This window comes from Anomaloglossus baeobatrachus, chromosome 2, assembly GCF_048569485.1.
Source record: "Anomaloglossus baeobatrachus isolate aAnoBae1 chromosome 2, aAnoBae1.hap1, whole genome shotgun sequence".
In the NCBI taxonomy this organism is placed as follows: Eukaryota; Metazoa; Chordata; class Amphibia; order Anura; family Aromobatidae; genus Anomaloglossus; species Anomaloglossus baeobatrachus.
Window position 1 is genome coordinate 273,545,807 of NC_134354.1, and position 17,766 is coordinate 273,563,572.

At 52.9% G+C, this 17,766-nt stretch overlaps 1 protein-coding gene across 5 annotated transcripts in view; it reads right to left on the bottom strand.

Moving 5' to 3' along the window:
* LOC142289838 (centromere protein C-like) overlaps positions 1–17,766 on the bottom strand; it is a 246,824-nt gene that overhangs the window by 50,885 nt on the left and 178,173 nt on the right. For all 5 annotated transcript variants that reach the window (XM_075333780.1, XM_075333776.1, XM_075333777.1 and 2 more), the window contains one exon: positions 17,672–17,762. In XM_075333780.1, the coding sequence (XP_075189895.1) occupies positions 17,672–17,762 (91 nt within the window). The remainder of the gene's footprint in view (positions 1–17,671; positions 17,763–17,766) is intronic.

Here is a 17,766-nt window from a genome sequence, read left to right on the forward strand (position 1 = left end):
CCGAGACGCCATGAGATCGACGTCCGGCGTTCTCCAGCGGCAACCGATCTCTTGAAACACGTCCGGGTGGAGAGACCATTCCCCCGCGTCCATGCCCTGGCGACTGAGGAAGTCTGCTTCCCAGTTTTCTACGCCCGGAATGTGAACCGCGGAGATAGTGGAGGCTGTGGCGCCCACAGCAGAATCCGCCGGACATCTTGGAAGGTTGGACGACTGCGAGCCTTGTGGTGGAGAAAAAACGTTCCCCATCCTGACAGGCTCGCGTCCGTCGTGACCACAGCCTAGGATGGGGGCGGAAAGGATTTTCCTTTCGACAGAGAAGTGGGGAGAAGCCACCACTGAAGTGAGGTCTTGGCTTCCAGAGACAGAGAGACGTTCCTGTCTAAGGACGTCGGCCTCTTGTCCCATTTGCTGAGAATGTCCTATTGGAGAGGACGCAGATGAAATCGCGCAAATGGAACTGCCTCCATTGCTGCCACCATCTTCCCCAGGAAGTGCATGAGGCGCCTCAAGGGGTGCGACGGGGCCCGAAGCAGGGATTGCATCCCTGTCTGCAGCGTCCGCTGTTTGTCCAGCGGCAGCTTGGCCATCGCTGAGAGAGTATGAAACTCCATCCTGAGGTACGTCAGTGACTGGGTCGGAGACAATATTGACTTTGGAAAATTGATGATCCACCCGAAACCTCTGGAGAGTCTCCAGAGCAACGGTCAGACTGTGTTAACAAGCCACCCAAGAGGGTGCTTTGACTTGGAGAACGTCTGGGTAAGGGATCACCGAGTGGCCCTGAGAGTGTAGGATCGCTACGACGGAGCCATGACCTTGGTGAAGACCCGTGGGTCTGTCGCCAGGCCGAAAGACAGTGCCACAAACTGAAGGTGTTCGTCCCCGATGGCGAAACGCAGGAAGCGTTGATGCCCTTGAGCGATCTGCCATGTAGATAGGCATCTGTGATGTCGATTGATGCTAGGAAGTCTCCTTGGGACATCGAAGCGATGACAGATCGGAGGGATTCCATGCGAAACCGCCTGGTTGTTACATGTTTGTTGAGCAATTTGAGGTCCAAAACGGAACGGAATGAGCCGACCTTTTTTGGCACCACGAACAGATTGGAGTAAAAACCGCGACCGCGTTCCTGACGGGAACGGGGATCACCACTCCTTCTGTTGTCAGAGTGTCCACCGCCTGAAAAGCGCAACGGTCCGTTCGGGGGGCGGAGATGTTCTGAAAAAAACGAGTCGGAGGACGAGAGCTGAACCCTTATCCTGAAACCGTGAGACAGATGTCTCTCACCCCTCGGTCTTGGACATGTGGCCTGTTGGACGAGGAGGGTTGGGACGCTTGAGAAGCCAAGGACACAACCTGCGGAGCAGAGATACGTGCGACCGCATTACTCTCAGCCAGAGAAGCTGAGATAGCTTGGAGAGCCCTCACGGCTGCGAAGGCCGGAGCAAAAGATGCACCTATGGCTTCAAAGATCGATTTCATCATAAGCTTAATTTGCCTGTCAGCGGCATCCATGAGAGATGAACCATCTGCCACAATACTACGGATCTAGCCGCCAGACTGGAGACTGGAGGATCCACCCTGTGACACTGAGCCCGACCCTTAACTACGTCAGGGGGAAAAGGGTTCATTAAGGCGCTCAGTAAAGCGCTTGTCCGGAAGTTCTGTGCTTCTGGACAGCCTCTCTGAAGTTAGAGTGATCGAAAAAAACGCACTCCGTGTACATTTGGGAAACCTAAACTGGTGTTTCTCCCGCTGTGCAGCCGACTCCTCCATAGGAGAAGATGGGGAAGAGAAGGTCTAGCGCCTGGTTGACGGACGTTATAAGGTCGTTTACTATGGCGTCCCCTTCAGGTGTATCCAGATTGAGCGCAACATTAGGATCAGAGCCCTGAGCTGCGACCTCCGCTTCATCCTTAACTACGACAGTGAAGTCGTGGAAGGTTCCCAGCGAGCCCGGTTAGCCTGTGTGAGGCCGCGGTCCGTGTCGGAGTTCTCACCGTGGGATCTGGGTGTTACCCCAGGAGCCCCTTGTTATACCGACCTAGAGGGGCCTGGGGGCGATGAACTCACAGCTCCCTGGCCCTGTGTTACCGTTCTGGACTGCAAGCCTCCAGCTTAGCCGCCCCTCTGTTCATAGACTGGGCCATGGAATGACTCAGAGAGTTGCTCAGTCAAACGTGCAAACTCTGTCCCTGCCATCTGTGCAGTGGAAACCGGTGGTACCACCTGAGCCGAGGGTCCCACCCGTGCCAGAGGCTCCGGCTGAGTGAGTGCCCCAGGGGCCAAGCATTTGCAATGATAGGTGGAACCTGCCGGCAATATAGCCGCACAAGAGGTACATGTTGCAAAGAAAGCCTGTGCCTTGGCACCCTTACTGTTTGCAGACGACCTGCTGATGTCACCTCTTAGCAATCAGCGAGAGTACATAGCCAAAAGCAAATAGTGCTGCCGAACAGTGAAATCATATACCATATAAATATATATATATATATATATATATATATATATATATATATATATATATATATATAAACACTTCGGCACCTAAGGGGGGCCAGCACCCGATTGGGAAACTGGTGCCCCACAGTGCACAGTGAGGGGGGAGGAGGATACCAAGTATGCTCCAGCCCTCACTGCCGACGTCCCGTCGGCCGTCCCGTCGTTACCCCTGACTGTCAGGCCCGGGAACGGGAGTATATGGTACTAGGCCGCAAGAGCCGGGGACTAAAGTTAAAGACGCGGCCGGCAAACAGGCGCGGTCGGCGCGGTAGTCCCGGACTCACAAACCACACCGCAACCGCTGCAGCGTTTGTAACCTAGGTGCTGTATGCAGCGTCCCCTAAAGGGGACACAGAGTACCTTATGGATGCAGGGCTCTGTCCCTGATGATGTCCTGTCTCCTTCCGTCAGAATCCCCCAGGGGCTGCGGATGGAGTCCGGTCCCAGCGCATGGCGACCGGTTATGAACCCCCTCTCCTAGAGCTGCAGTGCTGCCAAACAGTGCGCGCATTCTGAGACTCCACCGGCAGAATCTGCCATATAACAATGGCTGCCGGCGTTCCGAGGGGAGGAGGGAGCCGAGGGCGGAACCATAAAAGTGCGGGAATCTGCGCCCCATAGTGAACAGTGAGGGGGGAGGAGGACAGCGAAGTGTGCTGCAGCCCTCACCGTCGGCGTCATACCGACCGTCCCGCCCTTCCCCCTGACTGGCAGGCCCAGGGGCGGGAGTTCAATACACTAGGCCGCAGAAGCCGGGGACTAGAGTTATAAGCGCGGCCGGCAAACAAGCGCGGTCAGCGCGGTAGTCCCGGCGCACTAACACACCCAGCAGTGCTGCAGCGTGTATGACACAAGCGCTCCATGCGCCGTCCCCAAGGGGACACAGAGTACCTCACAGTAGCAGGGCCTTGTCCCTGACGATACCCAGCTCCTGTCCAGCAGATTCCCCAGGGGCTGCGGAGGGAGCACGGTCCCAGTGCCTGGAGACCGATTAGGATCCCACTTCACCCAGAGCCCTTAAGGGATGGGGAAGGAAAACAGCATGTTGGCTCCTGCCTATGTACCCGCAATGGGTACCTCAACCTTAACAGCACCGCCGACCAGAGTGGGGTGAGAAGGGAGCATGCTGGGGGCCCTGTATGGGCCCACTTTTCTTCCATCCGATATAGTCAGCAGCTGCTGCTGACTAAATTGTGGAGCTATGCGTGCATGTGTGCCTCCTTCGCACAAAGCATAAAAACTGAGGAGCCCGTGATGCACGGGGGGTGTATAGGCAGAGGGGAGGGGTTACACTTTTTAAAGTGTAATACTTTGTGTGGCCTCCGGAGGCAGTAGCTATACACCCAATTGTCTGGGTCTCCCAATGGAGCGACAAAGAAAGAGCCACGAACAATACTTACAGGATGGATCAGAACAGTGGCAGATGGGGGCGGCAGATGGGGGGCAGCGGCACATAAAGGGAGCATCTGTGAATGTGAGACGGCGGCGGCTGGGATAGGGTGGGGGCGGATGGGAGAGTGCGCAGTGGATGCAGGAGCGGCAGAGGATGGGGGGAAGGGGGGATGGGAGGGAAGGGGAGTGGGAGGTGAGATTGGGGCTAGTTACCTTACAGGATGGATCTAGGCAGCAGGATCACAGGAGATGAAGGAGGCAGCAGATCGGGGAGGGTGAGAGGTGGGAGAGGGAGCGCAGCGCAGATCACGGGGGAGACAGGTGAGCAGAGCACAGATCATGGGGGTGAGAGGTGAGGGAGCGCAGATCACGGGGGAGACAGGGGAGGGAGCACACATCACGGGGGTGACAGGGGAGGGAGCACACATCACGGGGGTGACAGGGGAGGGAGCACACATCAGGGGGTGACAAGGGAGGGAGCACACATCAGGGGGGGTGACAGGGGAGGGAGCACACATCAGGGGGGTGACAGGGGAGGGAGCACACATCAGGGGGGTGACAGGGGAGGGAGCACACATCACGGGGGTGACAGGGGAGGGAGCACACATCACAGGGGTGACTGGGGAGGGAGCACACATCACAGGGGTGACAGGGGAGGGAGCACACATCACGGGGGTGACAGGGGAGGGAGCACAGATCACGGGGGTGACAGGGGAGGGAGCACAGATCACGGGGGTGACAGGGGAGGGAGCACAGATCACGGGGGTGACAGGGGAGGGAGCACAGATCACGGGGGGGACAGGGGAGGGAGCACAGATCACGGGGGGGACAGGGGAGGGAGCACAGATCACGGGGGGTGACAGGTGAGGGAGCACAGATCACGGGGGTGACAGGTGAGGGAGCACAGATCACGGGGGTGACAGGTGAGGGAGCACAGATCACGGGGGTGACAGGTGAGGGAGCGCACATCACGGGGGTGACAGGTGAGGGAGCGCACATCACGGGGGTGACAGGTGAGGGAGCGCACATCACGGGGGTGACAGGTGAGGGAGCGCACATCACGGGGGTGACAGGTGAGGGAGCGCACATCACGGGGGTGACAGGTGAGGGAGCGCACATCACGGGGGTGACAGGTGAGGGAGCGCACATCACGGGGGTGACAGGGGAGGGAGCGCACATCACGGGGGTGACAGGGGAGGGAGCGCACATCACGGGGGTGACAGGGGAGGGAGCGCACATCACGGGGGTGACGGGAGGGAGCGCACATCACGGGGGTGACAGGGGAGGGAGCGCACATCACGGGGGTGACAGGGGAGGGAGCGCACATCACGGGGGTGACAGGGGAGGGAGCGCACATCACGGGGGTGACAGGGGAGGGAGCGCACATCACGGGGGTGACAGGGGAGGGAGCGCACATCACGGGGGTGACAGGGGAGGGAGCGCACATCACGGGGGTGACAGGGGAGGGAGCGCACATCACGGGGGTGACAGGGGAGGGAGCGCACATCACGGGGGTGACAGGGGAGGGAGCGCACATCACGGGGGTGACAGGGGAGGGAGCGCACATCACGGGGGTGACAGGGGAGGGAGCGCACATCACGGGGGTGACAGGGGAGGGAGCGCACATCACGGGGGTGACAGGGGAGGGAGCGCACCTCACGGGGGTGACAGGGGAGGGAGCGCACATCACGGGGGTGACAGGGGAGGGAGCGCACATCACGGGGGTGACAGGGGAGGAAGCGCACATTACTGGGGTTACAGGGGAGGGAGCCCACATCACGGGGGTGACAGGGGAGGGGGCGGGTACCGGATCACGGGGGTGACAGGGGAGGGGGGGAGCGGGCAGCACATCAAGGAGGGGGCGAGCAGCACATAACGGAGGGGAGGGGGCGCGCAGAACATAGCGGAGAGGGGGCGCGCAGCACATAATGGAGGAGAGGGGACGCGCAGCACATAACGGAGGAGAGGGGATGCGCAGCACATAACGGAGGAGAGGGGACGCGCAGCACATAACGGAGGAGAGGGGACGCACAGCACATAACGGAGGAGAGGGGGCGGGCAGACGATCACTAGGGGGAGGGGCCGGACAGCACATAACGGAGGAGAGGGGGCGGGCACCGATCACGAGGGGGAGGGGCCGGGCAGCAGATCGGAGGGAGTGGTGGCAATGTGGCAGATGGAGGAGGGCAGCGGCGAATAGGTAGGCTTTTCTGAACGTCCTGGCTGAACGTGACTGTAGGTGCCGACACATCAGTGCATGGTAATGAGGGGTGGAACGCAGTGCTCCACTGAGATGGCAGCCTAGGATGACATCATCCAGCTGAATGAGGGAAGCCTGGCCAAACACCTGGAGTACATGCTGCGCTCCACGTGGTTCACCGCTCAGAAGGTATGAGACATCAGGTGGGCGGATCTGGATGAATGAGTTTTACAAGTGCTGATAACATCATTGTATGATAATGAGGGGTGGAGTGCAGTGCTCCACTGAGATGACAGCTTAGGAGGACATCATCCAGCTTAATGAAGAAAGCCCAGTCAAATACTAAGCATATGAGATACCGCCCACAGTAGCAGACTGGAATCCCTGAATCTGCAAGGACTTATGATAGGCCAGTTTTGAGGGGGTTGGGACCTTTAATCCCTTTAAAGACACTCAGGAAGCAGGCTCACCAGACTATTATGGAGTCAGTGCCACAGTGAAATGCTGCTATCCCAAGCACTCACTGTCATCAGATCCTCCCTTATGAGGTATTGTTGATCTGTGAGGACACCATTACAATCAGCACGAGACGGGGTAATCCAGGATAGCAGCCGGACCCCCACAGGGTAACTGGAAACGACCCAATTATAGGAAGGACATATGGAAGCATGAGGTATGTGCAATTCAGGATCGATGGGTCATGGGATGATGAAATGTGATACATTTCCTAAAAGATGATCTTTTCAATTATAGATTGATGGCCTAGATTAAACAGTGACAACTTGCAATTTACATCTCCCCTGATGAACCCCGCTATATTGGGGAGAAACGCGTCGGAAGCAATGGGAGCAATAACGGTCCTGGCAAGATAAGTACTAGGACAGTTGGGCCTATCATACCTTCTGTCAAGACCTTCTTTATCTTCCCAGAATTTCCTTTTTTGACATCTCCCTCAACAGTATGATTTACTAGCTGAACTAATGATTGAGGTGATGTATAATATCTGTGTTTTGACTCACATTAGGTCTTGACGTAGGACTTTTACGCATGACCACTTAATCACCCCAACACAATACACTGGTGGTGGTTATAGGCCAGGAATAGTGACAGGGGCATTTAGGGCTAGCCACCGAGGAACGGGGGCACCCAAAAACTTTAAGGTGTATTCACCTCCGTTGCCAGGTAGGGATAAACATTAGGGAATACTAGGTCCCCCTATCCCGATATCCCCTAAAAAATCACGGACGGGGGGGCGCACGCCCTTGGCCTACTGCCCTATTTTTAGGACCTTATACACTATTCACAATCACGACTTTCTGTCTAGTGTTGAACTACTGGGGATGACCCCAAAGTTTTTAAGATTGGGAGTATTTTAATGAATAATTAATAAAATTGATGTTTTAGAGGTTTTTCATGGTCATTTGGCTTTACAGATAAATGTACCAAGGATATGCCAGCCCTCCCGCACTATGGCTGCAGGAGGGTTGAAACGTTACTTTATTTTTCTCACTTAAAGAAAAAAGAGAATTTTGTTACTTACCGTAAATTCTTTTTCTTATAGTTCCGTATTGGGAGACCCAGACCATGGGTGTTTAGCTTCTGCTTCCGGAGGACACACAAAGTACTACACTTAAAAGTGTAGCTCCTCCCTCTGAGCTTATACACCCCCTGGTAGCCAGTCCTAGCCAGTTTAGTGCAAAAGCTGAAGGAGAATAGCCACCCACAAGTAGAACCGAGTAAGAACCGGAACAACCGGAGACTCTGTCCACGACAACAGCCGGTGATAACACACGGAACAAGAAAATTGCCAACAGGCAACAGGGAGGGAGCTGGGTCTCCCAATACGGAACTATAAGGAAAAGAATTTACAGTAAGTAACAAAATTCTCTTTTTCTTTATCGTTCCTTTGGGAGACCCAGACCATGGGACGTTCCAAAGCTGTCCCTGGGTGGGAATAAACAGAAAAAACTAAGAAGTAGGCGGAGCCTAACTTCACAAGTGGGCGACAGCCGCCTGAAGGATGCGTCTGCCCAAGCTCGCATCTGCCGAAGCATGAGCATGCACTTGGTAGTGCTTCGAAAAGGTATGAAGGCTAGTCCAAGTGGCAGCCTGACAGACTTGTTGAGCCGTAGCCTGGTGCCTAAACGCCCAAGAGGCACCGACAGCTCTGGTCGAGTGTGCTTTGATCCCCGGCGGGGGAGGCACCTGAGTACTCTGGTAGGCGTCCGAAATGGTCGATCTAATCCAAAGGGCCAAGCAGAGAGACCCTTGCACTGCCCTGTGGTTAGCACAAAAAGAGAGGTGCACGCCTAAGCGCAGCGGTGCGAGACACATAGATCCGGAGAGCACGCACCAGATCTAGAGTATGCAGCGCTTTCTCAAAGCGATGAACAGGGGCCGGACAGAAGGAAGGCAAGGAAATATCCTGGTTAAGGTGGAAGGGAGAGACCACCTTAGGAAGAAAGTCCGGGGTCGGACGGAGAACTACCTTGTCTTGGTGAAAAACCAAAAAAGGTGACTCCGAGGAGAGCGCAGCCAAATCAGAGACTCTCCTGAGAGAAGTTATGGCAACTAGAAAGGCCACCTTTTGAGAAAGACGAGACAAAGAAACCTCCCTAAGAGGCCCAAAGGGGGGTTTCTGCAATACCGTGAGGACCAAGTTAAGGTCCCAGGGATCCAAGGGCCGCCGATAAGGCGGAATGATGTGAGACGCACCTTGCATGAAGGTGCGGACCTGAGCCAGCCGGGCGAGACGCCGCTGGAACAGCACTGATAGAGCTGAGACTTGTCCGTTGAGAGAGTTGAGGGACAGTCCTAGCTGCAGACCGGACTGTAAAAAAGACAGAAGGGTCGGCAACGAGAACGGCCAAGGAGAATGGCCGGAAGAGCGACACTAGGACAGGAAAATTTTCCAAGTCCTGTGATAGATCTTGACGGAGGAAAACTTACGGGCCCGAGTCATAGTGGAGATGACTTCAGGAGGAATACCAGAAGCCGTCAAAATCCAGGACTCATGAGCCACGCCGTCAATTTGAGTGCCGCAGAATTCGGGTGGAAACACGGACCTTGCGAGAGCAGGTCTGGACGGTCCGGAAGATGCCACGGCATCTCCACGGACAGTTGGAGCAGGTCCGGATACCAAGCTCGCCTGGGCCAGCCCGGTGCAATGAGGATGACTCGATGGCCCTCCATTCTGATCTTGCGCAGGACTCTGGGCAAGAGAGCTAGAGGGGGAAACACGTAGGACAGACAAAACTGGGACCAGTCTTGAACCAGAGCGTCCGCGGCGAAGGCCTGAGGATCGTGGGAGCGATCCACGTAAACCGGAACCTTGTTGTTGTGACGGGATGCCATTAGGTCCACGTCCGGAGTGCCCCACTTGCGGCAGATTGACTGAAACACTGCCGGGTGCAGGGACCACTCGCCACCGTCCACGGATTGACGGCTGAGATAATCTGCCTCCCAGTTTTCTATGCCAGGGATGTGGACTGCGGATATGGTGGACTTGGAGTCCTCCGCCCATTGAAGAATGCGTTGGACCTCCAACATTGCCAGGCGACTGCGTGTCCCGCCTTGGTGATTGATGTAGGCAACCGCTGTCGCGTTGTCTGACTGGACTCGAATGTGCCTGCCCGCCAACAGGTGGTGAAAGGCTAGGAGAGCTAGAAGCACAGCTCTGGTTTCCAGCACATTGATTGAAAGGGCTGACTCGGACGGAGTCCAAGTGCCCTGCGCTCTGTGGTGGAGATGTACCGCTCCCCAGCCAGATAGGCTGGCATCCGTGGTGAGAATCACCCAGGACGGAGTCAGGAAGGAGCGCCCTGGGGACAGGGAGAGGGGTCGAAGCCACCACTGAAGAGAGCTCCTGGTCCGTGGCGACAGAGCCACTAACCTCTGTAAGGAGGAAGGCCGCTTGTCACAACAGCGGAGAATGTCCAGCTGCAGAGGATGCAGATGGAACTGGGCAAAGGGAAGCGCCTCCATGGAGGCCACCATTTGACCCAGCACCTGCATCAGACGCCTGAGGGTATAACGGCGGGGCCTCAGGAGAGAGCGCACCGCCAACCGGAGTGACAGCTGTTTGTCTAAGGGCAACTTCACAAGTGCCGGCAAAGTCTCGAACTGCATCCCTAGGTACGTGAGACTCTGGGTCGGAGTCAGAGTGGATTTGGGAAGATTGACAATCCACCCGAATTGGGCTAGGGTGGCGAGAGTGAGCGAAACACTCTGCTGACAGTCTGCGCTGGATGTACCCTTGACCAGAAGGTCGTCCAGATAAGGAAGCACTGCTAACCCCTGGAGGTGCAGGACCGCAATCACTGCCGCCATGACCTTGGTGAATACCCGAGGGGCCGTGGCTAACCCGAAGGGGAGAGCCACGAATTGGAAATGATCCTCTCCTATCGCAAAACGTAACCAACGCTGATGTGAGACTGCGATTGGCACATGTAGATAGGCATCTCTGATGTCGATGGACGCCAGGAACTCCCCTTGGGTCATAGAGGCAATGACTGATCGCAGAGACTCCATGCGAAAATGCCGCACCCGGACATGCTTGTTGAGAAGCTTGAGATCCAGGATGGGCCGGAAGGTACCGTCCTTTTTTGGAACTAGGAAGAGATTTGAGTAAAAACCTCTGAACCGTTCCTGAGCGGGAACTGGGACAATCACTCCGTTTGCCTGCAAGGACGCCACAGCCTGCGAGAAGGCGGCGGCCTTGGAGCAGGGGGGAGTTGAGAGAAAAAATCTGTTTGGAGGGCTGGAAGAGAATTCTATCCTGTAGCCATGAGATATGATGTCTCTCACCCACTGATCGGAGACTTGCTTTAACCAAGCGTCGCCAAAGTGGGAGAGCCTGCCACCGACTAAGGACGTGGCTGGAGCGGGCCGAGAGTCATGAGGAAGCTGCCTTAGTGGCAGAACCTCCTGCGGTCTTCTGCGGACGCGCTTTTGGGCGCCAGTTGGATTTCTGATCCTTGGCTGAGTTAGCGGACGAGGCGGAAGGCTTAGAGGAAGACCAGTTGGAGGAACGAAAGGAACGAAACCTCGATTGATTCCTACCCTGGGCGGGTTTCCTGGTCTTGGTTTGTGGCATGGAAGTAGTCTTCCCGCCAGTAGCTTCTTTAATGATTTCATCCAGCTGTTCACCAAACAGCCGTGAACCAGCAAAAGGGAGCCCAGCAAGAAACTTCTTGGAAGAAGCATCTGCCTTCCACTCTCGAAGCCACAAAATCCTGCGGATAACAAGAGAATTAGCTGAAGCCACCGCAGTGCGGTGAGCAACCTCTAGCATGGCAGACATGGCATAGGATGAAAAAGCTGAAGCCTGAGCAGTTAAGGTAACCATCTCAGGCATAGATTCCTTGGTGAGGGAATGCATCTCCTCTAGAGAAGCAGAGATGGCTTTGAGAGCCCACACTGCTGCAAAAGTCGGGGAAAACGCGGCCCCCGCAGCTTCATACACAGATTTGGCCAGAAGGTCAATCTGACGGTCAGTGGAATCCTTAAGTGAGGTGCCGTCAGCCACCGACACAACGGTCCGGGCTGATAGCCTAGACACCGGAGGGTCTACCTTTGGGGAGTAAGACCACTCCTTGACCACCTCAGGTGGAAATGGAAACCGGTCATCAGAACCACGCTTTGGAAAGCGTTTGTCAGGGCAGGCCCTGGGTCACAGCGGTCTGAAAACTGGAGTGGTTAAAGAACACACTGTTCACTCTCTTAGGCGAGGTAAACTGATGTTTTTCTGCCAAAGAGAGTTGCTCCTCTGACACTGGCGGATTGAGATCCAGCACAGAATTAATAGAAGCAATCAAATCACTAAGATCTGAGTCACCCTCAGAGAAATCGATGGGATACATAGCCTCCGAGCCCCCAGTGAGGGCATCCTCCTCATCTTGAGAGTCAGCTCTTGAGACAGAGCCGTGGGATGGGGAGGGGGAGGAAACCCTGCGCCTTCTCTTAGAAGGACGGGGTCTGGGATCAGATGATGAATCCTCCGTGAGCTCCGATGGACGGAGGTCAGAGGATAGGAGTCCTCTGTCAAGAGTATTAGAGGCACCCTGTGAGAGGGAATGATGCATATTCATCAAAGTCCTGGACAAAAGCCCCATGGACTCAGCAAATGACTGGGATATGGACCTAGAAAAGGACTCTACCCAGGCCGGGGGTTCAATCACAGGTGCAGCAGCAGCCTGAGAGACCACTGGGGGTGAGACTCCAGGCTGTGGCACCGCCAAGTTAGAGTGGACATCACAATGTGGATAGGTGCTCGGCTCAGGCAGCAGGAGCTTACATGCAGTGCATGCAGCATAAAGCTTTGGAGCCTTGCTCCTTGTGTGAGACATGCTGCTGGAGTGGGGGCTTTGCAAAGAATGAACCCCAGGGAGAATATACAGAGGTCCACAACCGGAGACCGGCTGTGGCTTACCAGACCGCTGAGCGCGGTGTTGTGTGCCCTCCAGATCCCGAAGCCCGGTCCCCCAGTCGCAGCACCTCAGCAGAGATGCAGAATGCAGGATGTCCCAGAGCAGAGTGAACTCTGCCTGAGAAGAGGGCGTTCCTATAAAAGAGCGGGAACAGGAGGGCTATAGAGACCTGCAGGGAAGGAGGGACGCCCCAGCAGTGGGGAGTGTCCCTCCCCTGTGTAGAACGGCCGCCGGGAGGAGCCGAACCTGTCCCTCTGCATGAGTGACATGCGAGGGTAGGAAAATGAAACTAGGCCTCCGGCGAAGCCGGGGCCTAAATTTAAGCGGCGAGGCCGACAAGCAGGCACCATCGGCGCGGTTCTCAGGCAAAAGCTAGAGAACCCGCCGTTAAAACAATCACATACAGCATACTCTCCCCTTACAATAAAGAACCTTGACCCCCAACATAAACATCTCAGGTACTTAGCTGCTGAGACGCAGGGCCATGTCCCTGGGGATGAGTGCTCCGGACCAACAGAATCCTCAAGGGGTTGTGGATGGAGACCGGACTCCTGCCAGACATGGAGACCGTGCTGGCTCCCACTTCAAGCCAGAGCCCAGAAGGGATGGTGAAGGAGCGCGGCAAGTAAGGCTGCAGCCTTGTAAATCAACCTTAACACCGCCGACACAGTGGGGTGAGAAGGGACATGCCGGGAGTCCAGACATGGACCCGCTTTTCTTCAAACTCTTTCCAAAAGTCAAACAAATCAGATGAGAATGCATGTGTGGATGTATGCCTCCTGACACAAAGCAATAAACTGGCTAGGACTGGCTACCAGGGGGTGTATAAGCTCAGAGGGAGGAGCTACACTTTTAAGTGTAGTACTTTGTGTGTCCTCCGGAGGCAGAAGCTAAACACCCATGGTCTGGGTCTCCCAAAGGAATGAAAAAGAAATTATTTTTTCTGTCCCTTGAGTGCTTTCAATAAAGTGTTCCACATTTGAAATCATTTATTGAGTGTGGTGGATATTTATCTGCATTTATTGGAACATAGTCCTATACCGCCAGCACTCTTTCATTAGACTGTGTGCAGACCATATCTTTCTTCTGTGATTGGTTGCAGTCAGACGCAGCCCCACGCTGACTGACAGCGTGTCTGACGATTCCAAGCACAGACCCGGTCTGCGGATCTATTGTACAGTAAAAATAAGTAAATAAAAATATTTGCATAGGGTCCCCCCATATTATATCAGCACAGATAAAGCATATGGCTATAGGCTGCAGCCCCCAGCCGTGCGCTTATCTTGGCTGTGTATCAAAATAGAAGAAACTGCATGTGTTTTTTTAAAAATTATTTAAATAAATCAATCATTTTAAAATATGGCATGCGGTCCCCCCCAATTTTGATATTCAGCCATGATAAAGCCCTACAATTTGGGGCTGGTATTCTCAGGCTGGGGAGACCCATGGAGCTCCCAAGCCTAAAAATAGCAACCTACAGCCTCCCAGTATTGCCGCATTTATTAAATCTGACAATCCCAGCACTTTACCCAGCTCTGACCGATTGCCCTGGTGTAGGAAGGGGTTAGTCACAGCCCACAGCTACTATTAAGCCCTAGATGAGTAATGGTAGGCATCTATGAGAAGCCCCATAACTAATCTGTAAGTGAAAGTAAATAAACTGAAACACAGAAAAAAGCCTTTATTTGAAATAAGACAAAAAACCACCCTCTTTCACCACTTTATTAACCCCTAAAACACCCCTGCAACTCCGACGTAATCCACATGAGGTCCCATGTAGATTCCAGCTCTGCTACAGCGCGCGATTATGGAACATGCGCGAATGCTGTGAGGTTCAAGCAGAGACTGAGCTGCGATGATTGGTGACATCACTCAAGTTAGTTGCGGTCACAAGTGGAAGCTCCCACGGTCCTCCACCTGTGATCACAGGTAACCTGACCATGAAGTCTCACTGAGTTTACAGATCTGCAACTCCTGGCAGAAAACTGCATTTTTTTCCCCCCAAGAGATGCAGATTTGGTGCTGAAATCTTTACACCATATTCCTGCACCCAATCTACAACTCCTGGCAAAAAAACGCATCACTACAGCATGCAGTATGATACAGTAGTGATGTGTTTTTTTTTTTTACCAGGAGGTGAGATTCGGTGCAGGAATATGGTGTAAAAATTTCAGCACCAAATCTGCATCTCTTGGCAAAAAAATGCACAAAAACGGTTTTGATGCCGTTTCAGTGCAGTTTTCTTCCAGGAGGTGCAAATTTGGTGCTGCATCAGATTTCAGTACCAAATTTGCACCTCCTGGCAGAAAACTGCACCCACAAGGAGTGAAAAGCGTGCATTTTTCTACAAAGAGATGTAGATTTGGTGCTGAAATTTTTAAACCATATTCCTGCACCCAATCTACACCTCCTGACAAAATAAACGCATCACTACCGCATGTGGTAGTGATGTGGTTTTTTTTTTAGCCAGGTGTAAATTGGGTGCACGAATATAACGGATAGCGTCTGTGATTGGAAGGAGTCAGACGCTGCCACTCAGGGTGGGGGCGCGTCTGACTGCAACCAATCACAGACGCCAGTGGGCGGGGAAAGCAGTGCATATTCATGAGCCTAATGAGCGGCCCCGGAAGTGAATGGGCGGCTGTGGGAGTAGTTACAACCTCTAAGTACAGCCCGCTTGCTCCTATCCCTTCTATCACCATTTTTAATTGCTGGATTCTGGTCCCATAGACTTAAATGGGGACTGGCGTTCGGTCAAATATCCGGGATCAATGACGGGCCGGATACTTTTTTTAAAAATCCGGTTAGGTCCGTCAGTCCCGGTTATCTGCGAGTTCGCCGATCACTAGTCATTACAGCAGATCTTGAGAAAAGGTAACAGTGACAAAGCTCGTACATGAGAAGCAAATAGTAGCTCAGCGAGTCCATATTTACAAAAGAGCACTGTAGCACAAATTGCTTGAATTTTAATGCTGGCTATGATAAAACAGTGAAGCTCAAAATACATAATATGGGGCTGCGTAGCTGAAGATATGTGATGGTCAAGCTCACCTTTGCCCATGGACAAAATCACCTGGAGATTCCCAAGGCCGCTTTAGGCTATGTGCGCACGTGTGCGCTCTGCACCGCACCTAAAAGGTGCGCTTCAGAGCTCAGCTGAAAAGCTCCATTCTGAAGCGCATGGTGCCGGCAGAGAACGTGCGCTCTGCCTGCAGCTCCTGCCATAGAAAGAGCAGGGGCTGCCGGCAAAGCGCACGGAAGAAGTGACATGTCACTTCTTAGAACGCGTGCTTCGGGCAGCAGCCGAAGCGCTGCGCTCTAAGACGCCACGTGCGCACGGCCCCTGCACAATCTCCATAGACACTACAGGACACTACAAAGCGCAGCGTAACTGCATGAATTACGCACACTTGCGCACATAGCCTTACACGCAGCGACATCGCTAACGAGATATCGCTGGGGTCACGGAATTCGTGACGCACATCCGGCCTCTTTAGCGACGTCGTTGCGTGTGACACCTACGAGCGACCGCTAACCAGGGCTGTGGAGTCGGTAAGCCAAACCTTCGACTCCGACTCCTACATATATTGCTTATAGTTAGGTGAAAAATTTATTGTAGTACATGAACATGTGTATGTGAACATCAGACATTTAATAATTGTTATGATACAATAATCAATATATTTGGATAGAACATAAAATATATTTATTGGATACAACTTTAGAACACAAAAAACTGTAATAAATTGTAAATATGTAATACACTATGTAATATACAGTAGATTATATATATCTTGTGTGTGTATTTATCTTGTGTGTGTATATATATATATTGTATTAAATATTTACAATTTATTAGTTTTTTGTGTTCTAGAGTTGTATGCTAATAAGTATATTTTATGCTCTATCCAAATATCTTGATTATTGTATCATAAAAATAATTAAATGTCTGATGTTCACATTGTACTACAATAAATTTTTCACTTAAATATGAGCATTATACTAAATGTTATTATTTAGTAAAATATTCAGCACATTCTGCATTGCACTACTGTCCCCAATTTATTATATATTTTAGGAGTCGGAGTCGGTGCATTTTATACCGACTCCACCAAAATGAGCTCCGACTCCACGACTCCACAGCCCTGCTGCTAACGATCAAAAATACTCACCTCATCGTTGACACGTCGTTCCTTTCCCAAATATCATTGCTGGTGCTGGACGCAGGTTGTTCGTCGTTCCTGAGGCAGCACACATCGCTACGTGTGACACCCTGGGAACGGCGAACAATAGCATTCCTGCGTCCTCCGGCACCGAGGTGGGCGTGTTGTTAATACGGCTGGTCTCCGCCCCTCCGATTCTATTGGCGGCCCGCTATGTGACGTCGCACGAACCTCCCTCTTAAAAAAGAGGTTGTTCGCCGCCCACAGCGACGTCGCTAGGAAGGTAAGTATGTGTGACGTGTACTGGCGATATTGTTCGCCACGGGCAGCGATTTGCCCGTGACGCACAAAAGACGGGGGCGGGTGCTTTTGCTTGCGACATCGCTAGCGATGTTGCTGCCTGTAATGCAGACTTCAGAGTTGGACCTAAGAGCAACTGAATGAGGAAGCCTGGTCTGAGGAATTAGGTTTTCTTTTACATTATAAGGATGGCTGGATGCCACATGCCTGAAGAACAAATAGCACTATGGAGGCACTATATAAATAAGACAAGCCTGTGGAGGCAGTGCTATGCTCTTGGCCATCCTCTGCTTGGCAACCTAGGGTTTTGCCATTTAGGTTGAAGTTACTTTGACAACCAACCTAAACATTTGTGCACCCCTAAAAAAAAGTGGATTTTTTTTTAGCAGAATTGTTCAGGAATATTTTGAGAAACATGGTAAACATTTCAAGGTGTTGATTTGATCTCCAAATCCCCCAGATCTCAACCTGATATTGGATATGCTTGGAGATCCAGTACAGGAAGGCCACACTATGCCTTCAGAAGTCTTTTGGTGCACAAGCTTCAACTAGCTAAGACAGTTCTACCTCCACAAGGGGAACCTATACAATATTAGGCAGATGTTTTCATTGTTATTATTTGGTAGGTCTTATATTACAACTTTTAGGCCTTAACAAAAACAACCACATTTTTTTTTCCTTACCTGGTGGCACAAAAAAGAACTTTCCAGCCTTCAATCGTTCTTCAGACTGGCGTAACTGAAGCTTCACTTCGCCTTTTTCAACATAGTAAGTCTAG